Source organism: Poecilia formosa, unplaced genomic scaffold, assembly GCF_000485575.1.
Source record: "Poecilia formosa unplaced genomic scaffold, Poecilia_formosa-5.1.2 Scaffold258, whole genome shotgun sequence".
In the NCBI taxonomy this organism is placed as follows: domain Eukaryota; kingdom Metazoa; phylum Chordata; class Actinopteri; order Cyprinodontiformes; family Poeciliidae; genus Poecilia; species Poecilia formosa.
In genome coordinates, this window is record NW_006800197.1 from 648,514 (window position 1) to 666,915 (window position 18,402).

At 39.0% G+C, this 18,402-nt stretch overlaps 1 protein-coding gene across 1 annotated transcript in view; it reads left to right on the forward strand.

Annotated features, from left to right (window-relative positions):
- The window catches only part of LOC103150633 (centrosomal protein of 290 kDa), a 41,250-nt gene that overhangs the window by 6,563 nt on the left and 16,285 nt on the right, over positions 1-18,402 (forward strand). The window contains exons 6-24 of the mRNA XM_016680839.1: positions 339-392; positions 1,998-2,144; positions 2,339-2,521; positions 2,807-2,896; positions 4,531-4,653; positions 6,347-6,367; positions 6,509-6,632; positions 8,536-8,708; positions 9,089-9,251; positions 9,368-9,468; positions 9,557-9,623; positions 10,715-10,827; positions 11,682-11,757; positions 11,880-12,007; positions 15,183-15,341; positions 15,923-16,072; positions 16,163-16,278; positions 16,354-16,456; positions 17,430-17,660. Of these exons, the coding sequence (XP_016536325.1) occupies positions 339-392; positions 1,998-2,144; positions 2,339-2,521; positions 2,807-2,896; positions 4,531-4,653; positions 6,347-6,367; positions 6,509-6,632; positions 8,536-8,708; positions 9,089-9,251; positions 9,368-9,468; positions 9,557-9,623; positions 10,715-10,827; positions 11,682-11,757; positions 11,880-12,007; positions 15,183-15,341; positions 15,923-16,072; positions 16,163-16,278; positions 16,354-16,456; positions 17,430-17,660 (2,322 nt within the window). The remainder of the gene's footprint in view (positions 1-338; positions 393-1,997; positions 2,145-2,338; positions 2,522-2,806; positions 2,897-4,530; positions 4,654-6,346; positions 6,368-6,508; positions 6,633-8,535; positions 8,709-9,088; positions 9,252-9,367; positions 9,469-9,556; positions 9,624-10,714; positions 10,828-11,681; positions 11,758-11,879; positions 12,008-15,182; positions 15,342-15,922; positions 16,073-16,162; positions 16,279-16,353; positions 16,457-17,429; positions 17,661-18,402) is intronic.

Consider the following 18,402-nt stretch of genomic DNA (forward strand, 5'->3'; position numbering starts at 1 on the left):
ACCACCACAGGAGACCTTGGGTAACCCTCCTGTTTAGTTTCCGTACAGAATTTTTTGGTTTGTCTTTAAAAATAAATACTACAGAATTTATTAGTGAACCATATGTTCTGGTAAATTCTAGTAACAAAGGATTAAATCTTTAGAAAAAAACACTTTGTATTGCAAATCTTAATTTCCTCTTTGAGGTAATCAGATTAGTCATTGTTTGCTTTAAGCTTTTAGGCACCACGCACTGAATACTTCTCATATTAGACATAGCCTTGCTAGCTACGCTAACTGTGTTGAATTATATGATAGAAATGTATCTGCACATTTTGTTATGTGTTTCCTTTTCCTAGCTGATTGTGCGACTGGAGGAGGCTGAGGACGAAGTGAAAAAGTTAAAAAGAGAGGTACACAACCACTGGGAAGACATCAGCTCCATCTTTCCCTTCCATTCTCCTCTGTCTTCACCTGGTCTCACCTGCCCTCATTTCTGCCTGATTTCAAATCTTCTTCATTTGTTCTATTCTTTCTTTTGTCTGTTTCTCTTCCATTGGGCAGTTGAAAAAATCTAAGAAGAAGGTAAGAAATGTAGGAACTGTAGTGATGTACAATTAGATCACATTTAAGAATGGAGAATTTGATTCTGTTACACACTTTACAACAAAAGAGCCCATTCTGGGTCTGTTAATGTAGCAGAAGTGTTCAGTTCCAAAATACTCTTCAGGCGCTTTCGCACTGCACAGAACGGAACGGAACGGAACGGTTCCGAGCGTGTTCGCATTACAACTTGCGACCGGTTCCACCCGGCCCCATGGAACCACAAGAGCTGTGGTCCCAATCATGCCGGCCAAGCGGTTCTGCTTAGAACCAGCAGCTGATTGGCCGCTGGTTGTTAGTCAGACGTTGATTTTCCGTTGACAGCTGGCTCTCACTACTATATAAAATTTTAAAAATAATGACGTCCGGCACCGCTTCGATGGCGCCCTCAGTGTAATGCGAACACAACAGGGCTGGAACCGTTCCGTTCCGTACCGTTCCGTGCAGTGCGAAAGCGCCTTTATTCATTGTTGTTACTCATATCATCCAAGCATCTTCAGTCATTCGCTGTATGACAGTCTCAGGACTTCCATGACATGCTAACCGGTCAGTTTTGGGGACTAAAAACGATATTCAGCAGTAATGTGATGGATGACACCATCAGTTGTTGGCAAGTACTGCTAATCCAACTCATTTGCTTTTGCCACTATTATTATTATTTAAAATTTACACTAAATTTTAAATCTGTGTAGCCGATGAACTTTGGGATTTGGGGGTCGTAGTCCAGGTATTAGTTGCGCTTTTAAGATGCCAATCAACTGCTCCTAGTTGCAAAAACAACATATTATTTCCACGGTGATGTGGATTTTTACTCTTCGGAATTGTCAAAAACAATTGACTTTTGTTTTTGACAATTGTTCCCAACACCAGAGGGAACAATTGTTCAAACATGCAATGATTCATACAAAAGAATTCCGACCAAAAGAATGATTTGTTCTGAATTGGTCTGCAAAAGACCAAATCAGAACAAATTCGACATAGCTGCTCTAACATGGTGCTAATATGAAAGACATAATTCTAAAACTGTTCCTATTAAATGTACCCAATATAGTCAATGTTCTATCATTGGTTTTTGTCAGTCTTTTAGCAATCGATAAAATACACAGTTGTATTGTAAAGCACTTTGAAATGCCTTGTTGCTGAAAGGTGCTATACAAAACAAAAAAATTGATTGACAGTTAAAGTAACACACCTCCGCTTCACTGAAGGCAAAAAACATATGATAGATTAGTTGTGATCATGTATCTTTTTCAAACACCTTGATGTTTGTATCTAAATTGCCCCCACGTTTCGTGACTGACTATGACTGAAAAGTCCAACACAATTTTCTAAAAAGAAAACAGTAGCTTCGACCATTTTTTGTCTGGTCGTTGTTCTTCCTGAAAGCTGTTCCTGCCTTTCTTGTGCCGTGGCAGAATGAGCAGCTCCAGCAGGACGTGGAGTTCTACCGTGCAGAGCTGGAGCAGAAGGAGCCGCTCACCTCCAGAGACGACGGCGCCGAGACTCAGAGGAAGCTCAGCCTGGCCAACCGCCAGCTCTACCAATGCCTGGACGACCTGCAGGTTCACAGAAACCACACTTACTAAATGAGATAAATTAGCATATCCCACTGATTTTTTAAAAAATTTTTTTAAATAAATCATCTTTTACAACTCCTTTTTTTATGGCTGTAAGCTCTTAATGTGCGCAACATGTGTTAGAAGTCAAGATATTCATTCATTGTACTAATTTATTGTTGTTATTTTGCATCCAACAGCGAGCAGAGGATGAGAACGCACACCTGAAGACACAGAACGTGCAGCTGCAGAGGAGCCTGGAGGAGTCTGTGAAAGAGATGGAGAAGATGACAGATGAGTACAACAAGATGAAGATCGTTGTGCAGCAGACTGACTCAATTATGGACCAGCTCAGGAAAGAAAGGGATCACACGAAGCTTCAAGTAAAAGCCCGCTCTCGTTCCACTGCTGCGTGTGTGTGTGTGTGGTTTTTTTTATGTCCGTGTTTTGATCCCACCCTGAATCGGTGGGTGGTTTGCAAAATAAGTTTCCATGCTGAGATGAGTTACGCGGTATCGTTTATCATTCTTTAGGAAGGTCAAAGAGTGTGAGTAATATCATCAAAGAAAAGCTGCTGTGTTAGATCTGTCCTGTTTGTTTTGAAGTAGATAATCTAATGTTTCTGTGCACCAAACTCAAGCAAGGCTTTGTGTTTTTTTTATGTGCAGGTTAGAGAGCTGACAGAAAAGATTCAAAGCATGACTGAAGAGAATGACCCAATCATGGCAGCTGTCAATGCCAAAGTAGAGGAGTGGAAGGTGAGTGGCAAATATAGGCAATAATGTAAAGACTCATTCTTTTTATCTTTTGTTTTTGGACAGATATTCCTAACAAAATTGACTCTACAGAAACCCTTACATTGCCTTTGGAAAAACATTTTGACTGCATTAACTCACACGTCTGTGGTCAGAGGTTTACATTCTCTCATCATGGGGTATGAGTGTCATTCATTTTGGGCCTTTGATATTTTATTCAAACCATTCTTTTCCCCCAGACTGATGTGTTAATACCGCAGTGATTTTTAAAAACTGGATGCAGAAGTTGCTTATCCGTATTGGATTTTCTCTAATGCACACAGATTAGTCAGATTATTCTAAATAAATCCAGTTAAAAGGGCAGTATTATGTGTTTTCCTGGCACATAGTGCCATTTTATAGCATAAATGAGTAACTGTTAACTTCAGTTGTTATAAACATGCTTTACATACTAAAAATTACGTGTAAGAAATGTCACTTCCTAATTTAATGTCTTGAAATTGAGCCTCTGTCTCTTTAGAAACTCTACCTTCATGAAGTCATCACAGCTTGGCTCCTCTATTAACCCTTCAACAACGTTTTTTTATCAGCGTTTCACTGAGAAGTAGATTCTATAATGAGCTCAGCAGTTATGCAAGGTGTTTGCTAAATGCTTCTGGCTAGTCTGAAGGAGCTGAGTTGGGGATGCATGGGAGAGGGGTGCGCTGTAATGCGGAATCTTGGAAACTGCTTCTCTGAGGAGGAGCTTCGTCCTCGAAGTCGGAACTGGGTCGAACCAGGCGTTTTGCACAACTGAATGGTTGCCATGGGAGATTCAAGGATTTCTCAAACATGCATGAAAGAATCAAAGCATGAAACAATCAAATCAAACAATCAATCAAACATGCATGAAACAATCAAATCCAGGTTTGCTTTTGAATAGGGAATAACATTGTAGTATCATGTAAAGCTCATAAAAGGCAGTTTTACATAAAACTGCCCCTTTAAGCCCAAAATTAGTCATAAGCCGTGTGGTTGTCTTGTCCCTGGGAGTGCAGTAAGAAAATTTATACCAGAAAAAAAAGCCTAAAATGACCCTGGATGTGTAGTTCTTAGGCTAGCTCACAGATTAGGTCAATATTTTCCTTGTGTTTTATGTGTTTTAAATACTGGCCCTGCTTTACCGGAGCATATGCAGCCTATAACACAGCAACTTATGGTTACTAGATAAACACGTCAGTACGTTGTTCCATTTAAACAGGTAGAAAAAGACTTGAACCACTAGCCTGTGAGGGTCCAGTCTCTCTAGTCTGCTTGATTTATAACAAACAAGCAAGTCAGCTGTGGTTCAGTGAAATCTCTCCACCAACAGATCTATGGAAGCTCAGAAAAAACACCGGACAGTTGTAAGTAAGTCAAATGAAATGAAAAAAATTAGCGTGGTTTATTGGCTGTTGAGAACAAAGTTGCTTTCTTTCTATTCGCCTTACTTTGGAGTTTTCAAGAGACAGACTGAGTGTAAAAATGTACAAATAGTTTATTTATTTTTTTTATAAAAGTGCCTATTTTCTGTTTTTTGTGATTTTATTGTATTTTGTTCTCTTACTTGAGTAAACATTAGCCTGTTGCACTGGTGACGAGATGTTTTCCTCACACAGAAAGTGTTGTCTGGGAAGGATGAGGAAATTTTGGTGTACCAGCAGATGATCCGTGAGCTGAGGGAAAAGCTGCGCTCTGCCCAGCTGGACTTGGACAAAAGCAACATAATTGCCCTGCAACAGGTGTGTCCAAAAATAGCAAGCAGAGGAGTCAAACGTCTTCATTTATAATTATATTCAGCTTCTCCCGATGTGGCGCCTCTAACAGTGTGGCAGAAGATTGTTCTTTAGAACAGCTCATATTTTGTTAGAGCTGCTTGAAAATGGTAAGATATATAGAATTGTATCTAGATTATTCTTAATAAAATTAAAAATATTTTTTTCTCAGCATTTATCATATTTGGCACTAACAATTGACTGCCATACATTCCGTAAAACGTTTGAAAGTAAAGGTAAAAGCATTTCTGCAAACTAGCACAATGCTCACATCAAATTGCATGGTTGCCTTGGACACAATAAAGAGAGAACTCCAAAAAAAATTGTAAATTGATAACAGTAACAAGTTGCAGCTTTCAAAAAATATCCTTCAGTTGTATCACTGTTCTGTCATATGAACCAACTCTTCCTAGTAGGCATCAGAGGTACAACAACAGAAACGGTTTTATCACAACGGTTTTAAAATAGTTCAACCATTTTAAATTGATGTTGCGTTCCATTTGTAGTCAACATTGGGAAATAACAACTTCCCAGTCTAAAAATCGACTGAGACGCCCTCCGAAGTCGAACTTCTCACTGGGATAATGTGAGGAACGCCAGCTTGTAAGACCGACTTCGCATTTCATTATGGACGCTCCTCACATCAGGAGGAGCGGCCTCATTGATTTAACATTGATTTACATATAAGATGTAAATCAATGTTACAGATAGCACCTGCCGCTCTAAACTGAATAAATTAAAAATGGTGTTTGCTCACGGAAAGTTGAAACGATATTCTTCAGACTGAGAGTCTCTGGGCGTCGCCATGTTGAAATCCCAACTCCTCTGACTATTTTAACTGGAATGCTGCTACTTTGTCAAACGCAACTCTGAGTTCCGACTTTGGAGGTAACTGAAACGCAGGGATAGGTTCTGATTCTGATTCATAAACAACACATGCTCAGAACATCTCAGGAGAACCCCCATTCAGAAATTTGATCTATCTCTTAAAGTTTTATTTTTTACTAGATCCACCTTTTGTTCCGCACCATTTGTTTTTTGAAGATGGTGACCTTGGTATGACCTTCAACAAAAGTGTACAGTAAAAACACACAAAAAAAATTACATATATTATTGGTGCACCAATAAATTGGGCCAGATTTCCTTGATTTTGGGTGATCAACAGTCTGACATGTATAACGGATCTTATGCTCTGATATTTTTTACCGACAGAAAGGTCTGAACATCAGTCTTCTGTGACAGAAGTTTGACTGACAAACCTGACCTAAAAGTCACATCTGGACATGTTCAGTTAATAATATCCACCCCACCCCACTGTTAGCAACTTAGTAAGTTTGTTGCTCTATTTACTATTCAGACAAAAAATTACAGTATTGGCCAAAATTGAAGTTGGCAGGTCAGGTGTTTTAAAATAAGTGATCAGCCAGAAAACTGCAATCGGAACGTCCCAAGTAGTATGTATAAAATATGTAGAATTAGGTGGTTATAAAATGTCGGGTAGGTTTGCTATGGAAAGCTTTGTGTTTGTGCACATGTCAGCTTGTTCCATTTTCCAGTTTTTGGCTTCTTTTCTTGTTTTGCCTGCATCATTACCTCATTTTCATCTTTTTATTCTCATCCACCTGTCCTCCCTTCTTTCTGTGTCGCTGCTCTGGCCCAGGTCATATATGAACTCTGTGGTGTAAGTTCCATCCGTCACGTGTCTCTGCTTGTTTTCGTCTTAGAAGTTGCCTCATAGCGCCCACAGCGAGGCGAGTTACAAACCTGTTTAGTCCGTCGCTAAGCTGTCATTATTCAGAAATGTCTGTAAATGTCCCCACAGGCCGTCCAGGAGCGAGATAATCAGATCAAGATGCTGAGCGAGCAGGTGGAGCAGTACACAGGAGAGATGGAAAAGCACGCTCGGCTCATAGAGGAGCTGAAGATGTCCACAAACAAAGATAGAGGTCTGTGTTTAAACTGACCAATCAAATGTCTTGTTTTAGTTGTTGGCTTCATGACTTCAGTTAGAAACAAAAATGTTATTCATGAGATACCAGATAAAAGAATTATAGCTGCTTGAAAAGTTTTTTCAGCTTATGGACAAAAATATTCATAAAAAGCATTTTTACTTTCTATTAGGAATGACAGTGATAGATGTGATAAGTTACAGGCCACTAGTTTGGTTTCACGGTTCGCCACGCCGGTTTAGCCTTGCCTCTCCGATTGGCGTTCTTGTCACGCAAAGTTAGCTGCCTTCAGCCGAGAGATTTCTAAATGTTTAAAAAGCCAGATGTTTCCTTCAGAAAGCGGTACAGACCAAAACACAGCTGACGAGGCAGAATGTAGGTCAAAATCCTCGTTGGCTGGGAGAGGGGCAGAGGCAAATGGATACTAACGCTCCTGTGCTTGTAGGGTTTATATGTTGGAACTATTAGCGAAAATATCAACTTTACAAAGTGAAAACATCACTCACAAACCTGATAATACTTCCATTGCCAAATGGTAAAAGAAATCTGCCTCTATAAGGTGATTGTTATTTTTATTTAATAATAAAAATAAAGTGAAGTACAGGCTTTTACTAAATGAAAGTGTACAGTTGTAGTTTGGTCATGGGCATAAATGTCATTTTAACTTTTGACATCTGAGGATTTGTTTGAACTGACATTGTTATAAAATATTCAGTTTATTTAAAAACCAAAACTCTGTGAACAAGTTTGATTTACCAACAGATTTTCTCTAATCTCCACAGGCTTACAAACATTCACACTAATCTCCTGATTGATTGTACTTAAAGTTCCAGCTTATGAACATATAGCTAGTGACCATATGTTGAATGCAATGTTTAGTTTTTGTTTTGTTTTTTTGCCGGCATAAAAAAGACTTGCCTGATAGAATTTATTGAGTTGGCTGCTACCCATGATGCGAATGTCATCATGGGGAGCGGTGAAGAGTAAAGGTGAAGATTAAAGGATGAGGATTGCGGATATACAAAAGTTGGAACGTTTTTTTGATCACAAACAGTTTCCAGGACTACGAGGTTAATCAAATTGTACGTAAATTAAGTCCAGGACTTTTAACACATTAATTTTGATTTATTGATTGCAAAGATTTTAATGCATTAAAAATTTTAACATGGGAATCCTTGTTTTACTGCTTTTCTTGTATGACTCTAAATTTGATGCAGAAAAGCGACATCCGCAAACAACAACGATGGACAATGAGGCCGCTTCTCTTAGTTATTAGTCATTAGTTCTCTTAGTTCATTTTTCCGTCAAAATACGGTCTGGTTAGACAGTGGGAAGGACTATTGTAGTGTGCTAAAAGGAGTTAGCCTTAGTGAAGCTATCCAAGCCTAAAATGGCATCTCAATGCTAAACATGTTGCAGCACCACAGACGTCTCCAACACTAATGTTAGCACCCAGAGTCCACATTTCTAAAGATACACTTGAAAACTGAATGGATATAACACCACTTTGCACCTTCCTGATGGTTGAAAAGCCTAAATAACAGATTAAAAACATTAATATCTTTGCTGTTGAGCTAATATGTCTATTTATTCAAGAATTTAGCAGCAGAAAGGAATTTTGGAAATGAAAATGTTGCCTAATTAGTCGACTAATTGCAACTAACTAATACAAACCCTACAATTAACAATTAATTAAACATTTTAAATCGAGTTCCACCACTAGTTTATAAATATTATTGTAGAAGCTTTCCAATCTGAAAAGGGAACAGTTAAAAACATCTTTAAAAGCCGCAATTCTAACAATCATACTTCTGATGGGCTTATGTGAACTTGTTACTAACTTGGATTTTTAACAGTGTTTGACTGGTAAATGTAATTTAATAACATGTTTCTGTCTCAGGTGCTCCTTTGACGTTACAGCAGAGGAAGATGGAGGAGCTGCAGTCTAAACTGAAAGTGGCAGAGGCCAGAGCGACGGAAGCAGAGCGGGCCTTCAGACAGGCAGAATCACATGCTGAGGAAAAAGACAAAGCCTTTATTGAGGCATCAAATCGCCTGAGCCAGTACGAGTCTGTAAGTCCACAAATACCTTTTTTTTGTTCCTGCCTTTGTTTTTGGCCTCAGCTTCCGAGACTTGTTTTTATCCAAATCGAATTAACTGACTCCTAATTTCCCAGAAATAAGGCCTGTGATTTTTCTTTTTCACCGTCCTTTAAATAGGGATGTTAAAACACCTATGTGACTGTGGCATGATCAACATGCTTTTTGGGTCCACAAGCGTACTGTTTGTTTGTTTTTTCACCAAAGTTAAGCTCTCACCCTGACTCCCACCCCTTTTACTTCCTCCCCCCCCAAAAAAGAAGGAAATAAACAAAAGTGAGACAAGATGTGCCTTTTTATTTTATTTATTTTTTTGACGGACAACAAATCACAGTGCTGTTTCTGTACGGCAGGGCACTTACGGCCTGGAAGCAGCCATTGCCGAGATCAAAGAGTGTAACAATCAAATTAGAATGAGAGATCGTGAGGCAGAGGCCATGACCAAAGAGATCAACCAGCTCGAGCTGAGAATCAATGACCTCATGGATGAAAACGAGGAGTTCCGGGAAAAACTGGGTCAGAGTTTTTAAAAACACCACTGTTTTCCATCTGTTTAGACAATGCTGGCTCATCTGAGGCAGGGAAATTTCTAACGAGTTCTTTTTTTGGTGGGATTTTCCGGTTGCGAGCAGGTCTGGAGCCAAAGCAGGAAGTGGATCTGACAGAATTCAGGCGCGCCAGGGATCTCAGGCAGCGCCAGTACAAAGCCGAAAACCAAGTTCTTGCCAAAGAGGTAAGGCTGCGTTCAAAGGAGATCAGACTGTTGCTGTTAGAAGTGCTAGAGAGGCCTCATGTCAACACGCCGATGGATTCCTTTTCAGATTGAGCGACTGGAAGAAGAGCGGCTGGAGCTGAAGAAACAAATCAGGCGCTTGGTGAAAGAAAAAGGTGAAAGGCCTGATTTAAATAGTGCAAAGCATTTCCTACTAGGCCTGTCGAAATAAATCAATTAATCGCGCGATAAATGAAAAACCAGCACAATAATATCCATTTGCTCGATTTGTTACTTTCTCTTTTCTCTCTTTCTTTCTACCAAAAACTGGATGACAAAAATCTTCAGTTGGGTTGGTCTGAACCAGCCCCTTTTATTTGAAGGACAGTTTTGCTTACAAAGACTTCATACTTAATTTAGACAAATTTTTGTCAATTGTTTTGTAAATAAAGTGCAAAAAAAAACATATCATTTGAGAGAAAATCTAAGCAAAGTTGTTTTTATGGTAGAGTTGAGAAACTGCATTACAAAATTAAATAAGATTTCAAGAGAGAATCTGAAACTAAAATATCAATCTCATCACTGTAGAATCGATTCGATACAGATTTAGTATTAGTATTATCAATATTTTGGATCGTTCAGCCCACCTCTATGTATTAGTTCATTAAATTGATTGCCATTTGTTAACTTCAGTGTTTTTGAGAACCAGCAACAGGCTATAAAATAAGTCTAAAAATAGTTTTGGCCTCATTTTGAAAAAATGAGCTCCCTTTTATCACTTTTCTTTTGGGATACAGAACTCCAAAACACAAGAAATACACAGAATAAAACGTGATTCTGCACTGTTTTCACATTAACATTCCATACGCCGTGCAGCACCTCCTTTAACTCTTTCATATCTTGTCATATTACAACCACAAGCTTCAATAAACTTTTATTGGAATTTCATGTGGTAGAACACAAAGTCATGCATAACTGCAGCATAGAAATGGTTGTTCGACGAGTTTTAAAAAATATATGAAAAGTTTGATGTCTGTGGTGGTGATGTGGACATTTTATGGCAACTTTCAGTTCATAGGGAGCTGCACCTGAATCCTATGTGGGAAGGTTACGAGTTCTGAGTGTTTGAAGAACATGAAGCTGAATCTCTAGGAAAAACAGGATAAATGAAGATACAGTCATCTAATTTTGAGAAGAAGTGTGCTACAGCTGCTTAAAATTTTCATTTTGACTCTTAAACCACTTAACATTTCCTCCTGGTGATCAGCTGTGCCTGCTGGAATCCCACAGTCAAGTGTGCAGCTGCAGGAAGATGTCTGGTCTGGCAGAAAAGAAGAGGCACAAGGAAGAATCTACACTGACGACAAGATCAGACAAAAGGTAAAACTCATTACTTTTTTTTCCTATGGCAAAATATGTCTCGTTAAAAAATAGATTTGTTCATTTATGTTCATATTTCAGTGCCTAAACATTCAGAAGTACCTTCTCAGCTCCCACCTGAATCAGTTCTTGCTCATTTGTGATCCAAAGTTAATCCGCCTCGCATTAGTAGAATGCCTTAAATCTGTATTATTGTCTCTGTTTACATAAATGACAGAATTACTAGAACATCTGCTCTCTGTGTAAAACAGAGTAGAGTTAGGATTATTATTTGGAGATCACCACTTCAAAGAGGATGTGTTTAAAAACCTGATGATGTGTAAGTAGTGTGAGCATTTATTGCATCATTTATCGTGATAAATTTATTTTCACGATAAAAGATTTTTTGATTTATCATTCCAATTAATTATATTTAAATTCCTATTTTCCCCAAAGAACTGTTGGGATTGTTGCTTTTACTGTTTCTCTGTCATTTCTTTCATCAAGAATGTCGATAAATGTCAGCAAATTTGAAAATATGAGTTAATGGAGCTACTGTGTGCAGCTTAGTGATATGAACCACACTTGTTATCTGACTGGTGTCCTGAAAAAAGAGCATTACACACTTATTCAAGAGCAGCCTTTGTATTTCATGTGGTCATAGTCACACAGTTATCGACAAACAAGTAATAAATCATTTTCACCGTCACTTTTATCTCAATAATACCACAAAATATTATGATGCAATTTTAGGTTTATCCAGGCTTGTATTCAGAAGCTCTCAGACTTATAGAAGATGTTAAAATGAGGGGAAAACACCATATGTATATTTCACTACATATATCTATTTCTCTAACGTTAACTTTGCATTGCAGAATGAATACCTAAAGAAAGAACTGAGCAGCAAGAAGAGGGAGCTTGAACTTCACAAGTCCGATTTTCAGGCTCAACGTGAGTTTGAGATTTTCTCAGAGAAAGGACACTGTTGAACTGAATTAGTAAACAGCATATTGACTGTCTCAGAGGGCCGTTTGTTTGCTTTTGTATGTGTGTCACGGTGTGTCAATCTACAGTGGCAGACCTGTCCAAAGCAAAGACAGACTTGGAGGCTACGCTGAAAGAGGTTCTTCAGGCCATTAGGACGAGTCAGCAGACCGGTTCTGATCCTGTCACTGCCAGCAGTATGAAAAGCTTGTCTAATGTGAGTATCAAAAAAAGCTTGAGATACAGTTCTTTATTTCATTTTTTGTCCTCTTACAGCTACACAACTATGTCTGTTATATCCTCACCTTCCAAAATGTCTGGGGGTTTTGCCAAAACTGATTTTGTCCTAAAAAAAAACACACAAAAAAACAAATCACCACCTCTTTCTTTTCAAAAAATGTTTTCAGCAAAAATAAATAAATAATCATCATCATTTTTAGCAAAAAAAAAAACACATTATTTTGTTGAAGGTGGCAATATTGAAATTTAATGTGCTGAAAATAGCAACCAAGTTGCTAAGCTAACAACAGTGTGGTTAACAATAGCCACTGTTGTAAGCTTACTGACTTTGTTGCTATTTTCAGACAACAACAAAAAAATATTTTTCCAAAATCGGTAGGTTTGGATTATTATTATTATTATTATTATTATTATTGAATACCAAGGAAGCACATTTTACAAAAGTCAGAATTTTTAACGATGATGTTGGCGATTGGTCAGAAAACTGCAATTGGTGCTCCCGTATTGTCTCAGTTGGTTTCAGTTATGTCCGATATTACATTTCTTTTTATTATTTGAAATGTGACAAAGAATCAACAAAAGAGAAGAAAGCCCCTGAGCCTCTTTGATATCGCTGTCGCTTGGTAACTCAGCGACAAAACAAAACAAAAGCAGCAGGACATAAAAAAAAATAAATAAAAAAATGCGGCAAATTGTGAGGCAAAATCTTTAGTGAGGCACAGCAGAGGAGGATCCTGGAATGACGCTGCAGTGTCAGACATGTGCAGCAGGAATTATCACAAGTAGATCAGATAGAAGCCACATTGCTGACAGATGTTGGAAATAATATTTTACAGAGAACAAAATGTGTCCTTGCTTTGAAGTTCATGGATGATCATTTCTTGTAAATATAAATCTGATGATTATAGATGTGTTATTCTGAGGAACATTTAACACTTGAAGTGAATGAAAATGATTTTTAATGACTTGTTCTTCTTCCAGCGAGAACTGGTTTACAACCGCAAATGTTCTGGCCAATTTGAATTTATTTAGTGTTTTCTCTAATCCAACAGAGCCAAAATGTATACATACAGGCTTATGTGTGTTGCTAATGGATCTAGGATGTCTTTTGACTTGAGAAGGCCAATCAATATCTGCTGAGTGATCATAACTGGCTGCAGCTGGAGGTTTTTCTTTGTCATCATAAAACTCCGGTCACAGGGCTTTTCATCACATTTGTCGCAGACATTAACCAGGGCTGATGTTATTTAGCCAGTTTTTAACCTCTTTTATTTTTAGAACTCAAAATCTCATCATCATATCAGTAAAAATGTCTCTACCAATCATTCCTTTAGCCTCCCACTTTCACTGAATTCTTGTCCTGAACTCTACAGCACAGAGGAACTGTAGCTAAATCATTTGTCAGCACAAAAGCATCCCCTGGTTTTACCAACCCTTTTATTCTTATTGTTTAAATCAACATGAAATGTTTGTTTCCACTAGCAACCCGAACTAGTGGATTTCTAATCGGTACTAGCAGCCTAGCATGAGTTAAATACAGTGCATGGAGTAAAACCTCTCAACTGATGACAGTAAAATACCCAAAGTAAATAGGAATTCAGTTAGAAATTAGAGATTCAGTGTAAAGTAGTGGGCCTACTTAAAAACAGTGATGAATGCACTGCAAAAATACAAAATTTTTACCAAATGTCTTTTAGTTTAATTATCTTAAAACACTTGAAATAAGACAAAATAAACTCACAAGTAACTTTTCAGTGAGATGTAGGAACATAATAATTTCCTAAAATGTATGAAAAAGTACTACTGAGACTGGCAGATTATTTCACTTATAGCAAGACATTTTCCCATGTTATAAGTGAGAGAATCTGCCAGGGTTCTGTTAACTTAAAACAAGCTCCAATATCTTGCTGAAAACTTCCTTGTAGTTTTATTTTATTTCAAGTGTTTTAGGATATTTGCTCTTGAAACTAGACCAAAAACACTGGGTAAGAGGGACAAAAAAAGAGAGTGAAGTGATGTGCTCTATTTTCCTGGTTTTAGTCAGGACACAAACAGCAGCATTCTGGATCAGCTGCAGCTGGAGGTTTGATTTCTTAGGCAGACCTGTAAAGACTATGTTGCAGTAATAAATAAGACTAAACTCATCTATGAGTTTCTCTAGACTTTGCTAAGGCACTAGACATTCCTTTAACCATAATGTTCTTCAGGTGATAGATCGCTGACTTTGTAACTGTCTTTACGTGACTCTGGAGGTTCAGGTCAGAGTCCATCATAACACACAGATTTTGGACATAATTGCTAGTTTCTAGCTGTAGTTACTGAAGCTGTATGCTGACTCCTGATCGTTCCGCCTTAGATCAAGGAATAATAACTTCAGCTCTGTCTTGGACGCAGCATTCTGAAGAGTTTTTGCCCGTACGTAGTTGTAGCCCAACTACATAAAATATACCTGTTTGGAGACCAATCAATGATCGGAGCTCATTGGTCACAAAGCTATGGCTGGCAGTGCTTTCATTGTAGCGACATTGTAGTGTCTGGAAAAAACACCCCAAAGCAAACCATCATCCTCCTATCACTTCCTGTTGTCTTTTTGTGATTTTCACCAGTAGTAACATCCGTCTGTCGGTTGTGTGACTCGTGCAATGCAAAAAAAATGTCTCCAATGCAGTTTTGCAAAATAGATCTCTTTCTATGCAGCTGAAAAACCAACTTGTCCTTGTGCAAAAACATTTTATCAAAAAATGGGAGTTTTTTGTTTTTGGTTTTTTTTTTTTTCAAAATTTGCATGTTTTCATTGAGCTAATTTGTTTTTGTAATTTCAATTTGCACAATTCTGTGGTTGATGGAAGTGCAGATAGTGAAGACTTTCTAGTTATCCAGCAACACAAATACTCACGGCCCCCAGACTGCCTTATTTAAAAGAATATCAGGTCAGCACACACATTGGTCAAGAGGTAGACCAAAATGTCCGCAGTGTTGTAAAACTTTTACTGCGTGATGGTGGTTGGTAAAACTAGACCACGATTTACTTGACCTTCATGTCCGTGATGTGTGTTTTCAAACGTTTGACTGGAACGGGTGCAGCTAGTGTTTTTGTGCTGCATTTTAACTGTTCTCTCTTTCTATCTCTCTCTCTTTCCATCTCGCGTCAGGCTTTAGATGTGAGCAGCCTAGGTGGGCAACCCCAGGCTGACCTCAACTTTCAAATCCATCAGCTGGTGGGCCGAAACGAAGAGCTGAGGCAGGAACTGAAGTCGGCTCGCGAGGAGGCAAGCAGCAGCTTCGGTGACCTCGTCAGAGCCAAAGAGAAGGTACGACGAGGTGAAAAAACACCGGAACCCACAGGAATGTTTTTATTTTACCGTTTTTATAGCCAAGAATGTCACTCTTTGGTTTTCGGCTGTTGCCAACATGTGCTGGTTTCCTTTCACTTAACAAGAGAAACGAGGTAAACAAACCCGTGTTTTGGCATTTTGTTTATATTTGGTTTAAAAGTTCTAAAATGTGAAAGTCTGCAGCAAATAAACTTTTAATGAAGAACATGTGCCAGAAAACACAGCTTGCAAAATGTTTGCGAGATTCTTGTGCTTGAAAGATAGAAGAAATGTCGGGTATTAAACTGTTGTTTTTTGTTTGTTAGTTTGTTGTGTGTTTATTTTTGTTTTTTTTTCCTGCCATAGCCGTTGATCCGTGAAGTTGTTAAACAGTCAGGTGGTTTCCTGTCTTTTGCGGACTAAAGGTTTGGAATGCTCTGGAATGCTTCTTCTGTTTTTCTCTAGAACTTCCAGAGCATTCCACAGAGATACATTAAACAACAAATTTGGGTGAATGTTTTAAATGAAAGTGGTTGGGTTGAAAAGCTTGACCGATGGGTTGTGTTTTCGTCTGTCAGGTGAGCCATCTCCAAAATGAGCTGGAGCTGCTCAGGAAGTCAGGCAGCAGTGGAGTCCTCCCTCGACCTCTGACCCTCCCCGAAGGCCTGGGCCCCAGCAGCACCGAGGTCATTAGCTCCTTGAACGAGTATGCTGTTCGACTGCTTCAGGTCCGACCTAGTTTCTTCTCAGATCTCTGACTTCAATAATTGTAACTAAACTGAGAGTCTGTTTAAAAATCCTCATCTATTCTTGTTTAGGAGCTGAAAAACAGGGAGGAAAAAAGCAAGAAACTTTTAGAAACCCTTGAAGAATACAAAGAGAAGTTTTCTGTCATAAGCCATCAACAGGGACTTCTCTATAAGGAATATTTAAGGTGGGCTAACTTGACTAATTTAGAAGGCAAACTGTTGTAATGAGCTGGTGATGATGCCGTTGTTCTGTTTGTTAGTGAAAAGGCGGAGTGGCAAAAAGAGAAGGAGACATTCACAGACATGAAGAACAAGCTGGATGAGCAAAAGCAGGTGGACGATGTGAAAATTCAACAGTTCAATGTAAGTCACACCAATGAATTGCTGGAACATGAATAGGAATGTAATTTATTTTATTTTTTTGTCGTTGGTGTTGTACACCTAAACATGACAACATTGTTCAACTTAAAGTCGAATTGTATAACTGAATTAATGTTTTTTGGACAAAAACAGGAACGACATCTTAAAGTGGTTGTGAGCTACGGAGTCAAACCAGAGATCAATAATGTATCAAGACAAAAACAAAATGATTCCAAATGTGACATCTTTAGCATCTCATCTTAGCATTTAGCATGATTAGCACTATTAGCAATGCTACAGCTACTTTTACCTGACCTGTGAGACTTCCTAAAGACTCCAACATCTCCTAATCCATTTTGTTCTGTTTTATAAAGAATTGCCCCATTGCTGGAAGACTTTCAGCTACCTGGGATTGGCTCATGTCTTGCTGTCTCTTTATGTGGAAGCCTGATTAAACAGTTGAAAATACAGTTTCCTTTTAAATTACTTCTATGCTTTTACCAACTGTATTTTATAACACCTCACCGATGCTGAAAAACAGCTAGCATCCCTCTGTGGCACCTCTCACTTCAAGGAGACTTCCATCTGAAATCGGACGGTTCCATTTCCCAACCGATCAATCGGTGCGTCTTCGTTTTTTTGTTTTATTTTTGTTTGTTTGATTCATGTAGGCTTTTATTTATTATTCGACGTCATTAAGAACATGCAGTACTGAACTACCACTAAGAAAATCTCAATAGATTTCTAGATTTCCTTTCACCTTAGCTAACTTGAAACATACATCAGGGAGAACACGCTCGTCCCCCAAGACTTACTGCACAGCTTGGATTGCACAGATTTCAACATGTGCTGCAACCGAATCTCCGTGTTTGTCAGAACAAAAAAAAGAAGTGTGTAAGAAAACAAGCAACGGCACACGCGAACGAAGAAGAAGTTAGAACCGTGACGTTAATCTCGCGTGTGTTTTGTCCATCAGGAGCTGCTGGACACACTTCACAGAGACCCCGAAGAAATCAGGAGGCAGCTGAGTGAGGCATTCCGCAAGCTGACCGTGCTGAGGGTCAACGAGAAGAAACTGACACGCCGCTACTCCACCCTGCTGGAACAGGAGCAGCTGCTCCGCAAGGAAAACGGCAAGCTCAGGGATGAGAGCAGCCGCATGCAGGCCTCTGTCCTCCAAAGGATGGGCTACCTGCAGAGGTACAAGGTACGCACATCCTGGTTCACCTGTTTCACTGTCAAATGGGGGCAAATCAGCTGGAAAACATTCAAAGCTCACGGTAAAAACGCAAGTACAAGAGGAATTCTGATACTTGGTTCAGCATTTTCTGCGTCCTTCTTAATTTTGCTTCCCGTTGTGGAAGAGAATATCTTTGCCAAATTTCTCATTCTGCATCTTATCAAAAAGCCTTTCCTTTTTAGTTTATGTTTGCAAGAAGGATTAGGTTGCTCTCCTCCGCCCTGAACCTCACCATAAATCTTACATTCGATCCAACAGAGGAGACATGTTTTCCTTGAAGACAGTGTTTGAGGTTGCTTTTGCTCGTCGTGCTGGAACGCTCGTTTGGTCCTCCTGATAGCCGGTGTTTTGATGTAAATCATCGGGCGATATTTACACTGTCGTCTTCCTAACACCTTTTCCAGTCATTTGGCACTCAATCATCTGACTCCCACCTCTGTGCGGTGCTGCTGGCCTCGTTGACATGGAATGTTCTGGACGCTGGCTCAGGCTAAGCTCATTTAGCTCAGCGACTTTTGACCAGAAATTGTTTCTCCTGATAGCCGTCGGGTTTTTTTCATGTCTTCTAGCGAAGGTAAACTCAGAAGAGCTTTGGTCACAGGATCACAGCGGAGCTTTGTTTGGTTAATTTGGTATGCTGACAGGATGAAGTATGTGGCAGCATTCGTTGCTCTGGCGCTGCGCTTCCTGATTAATCCACAGCTGAATT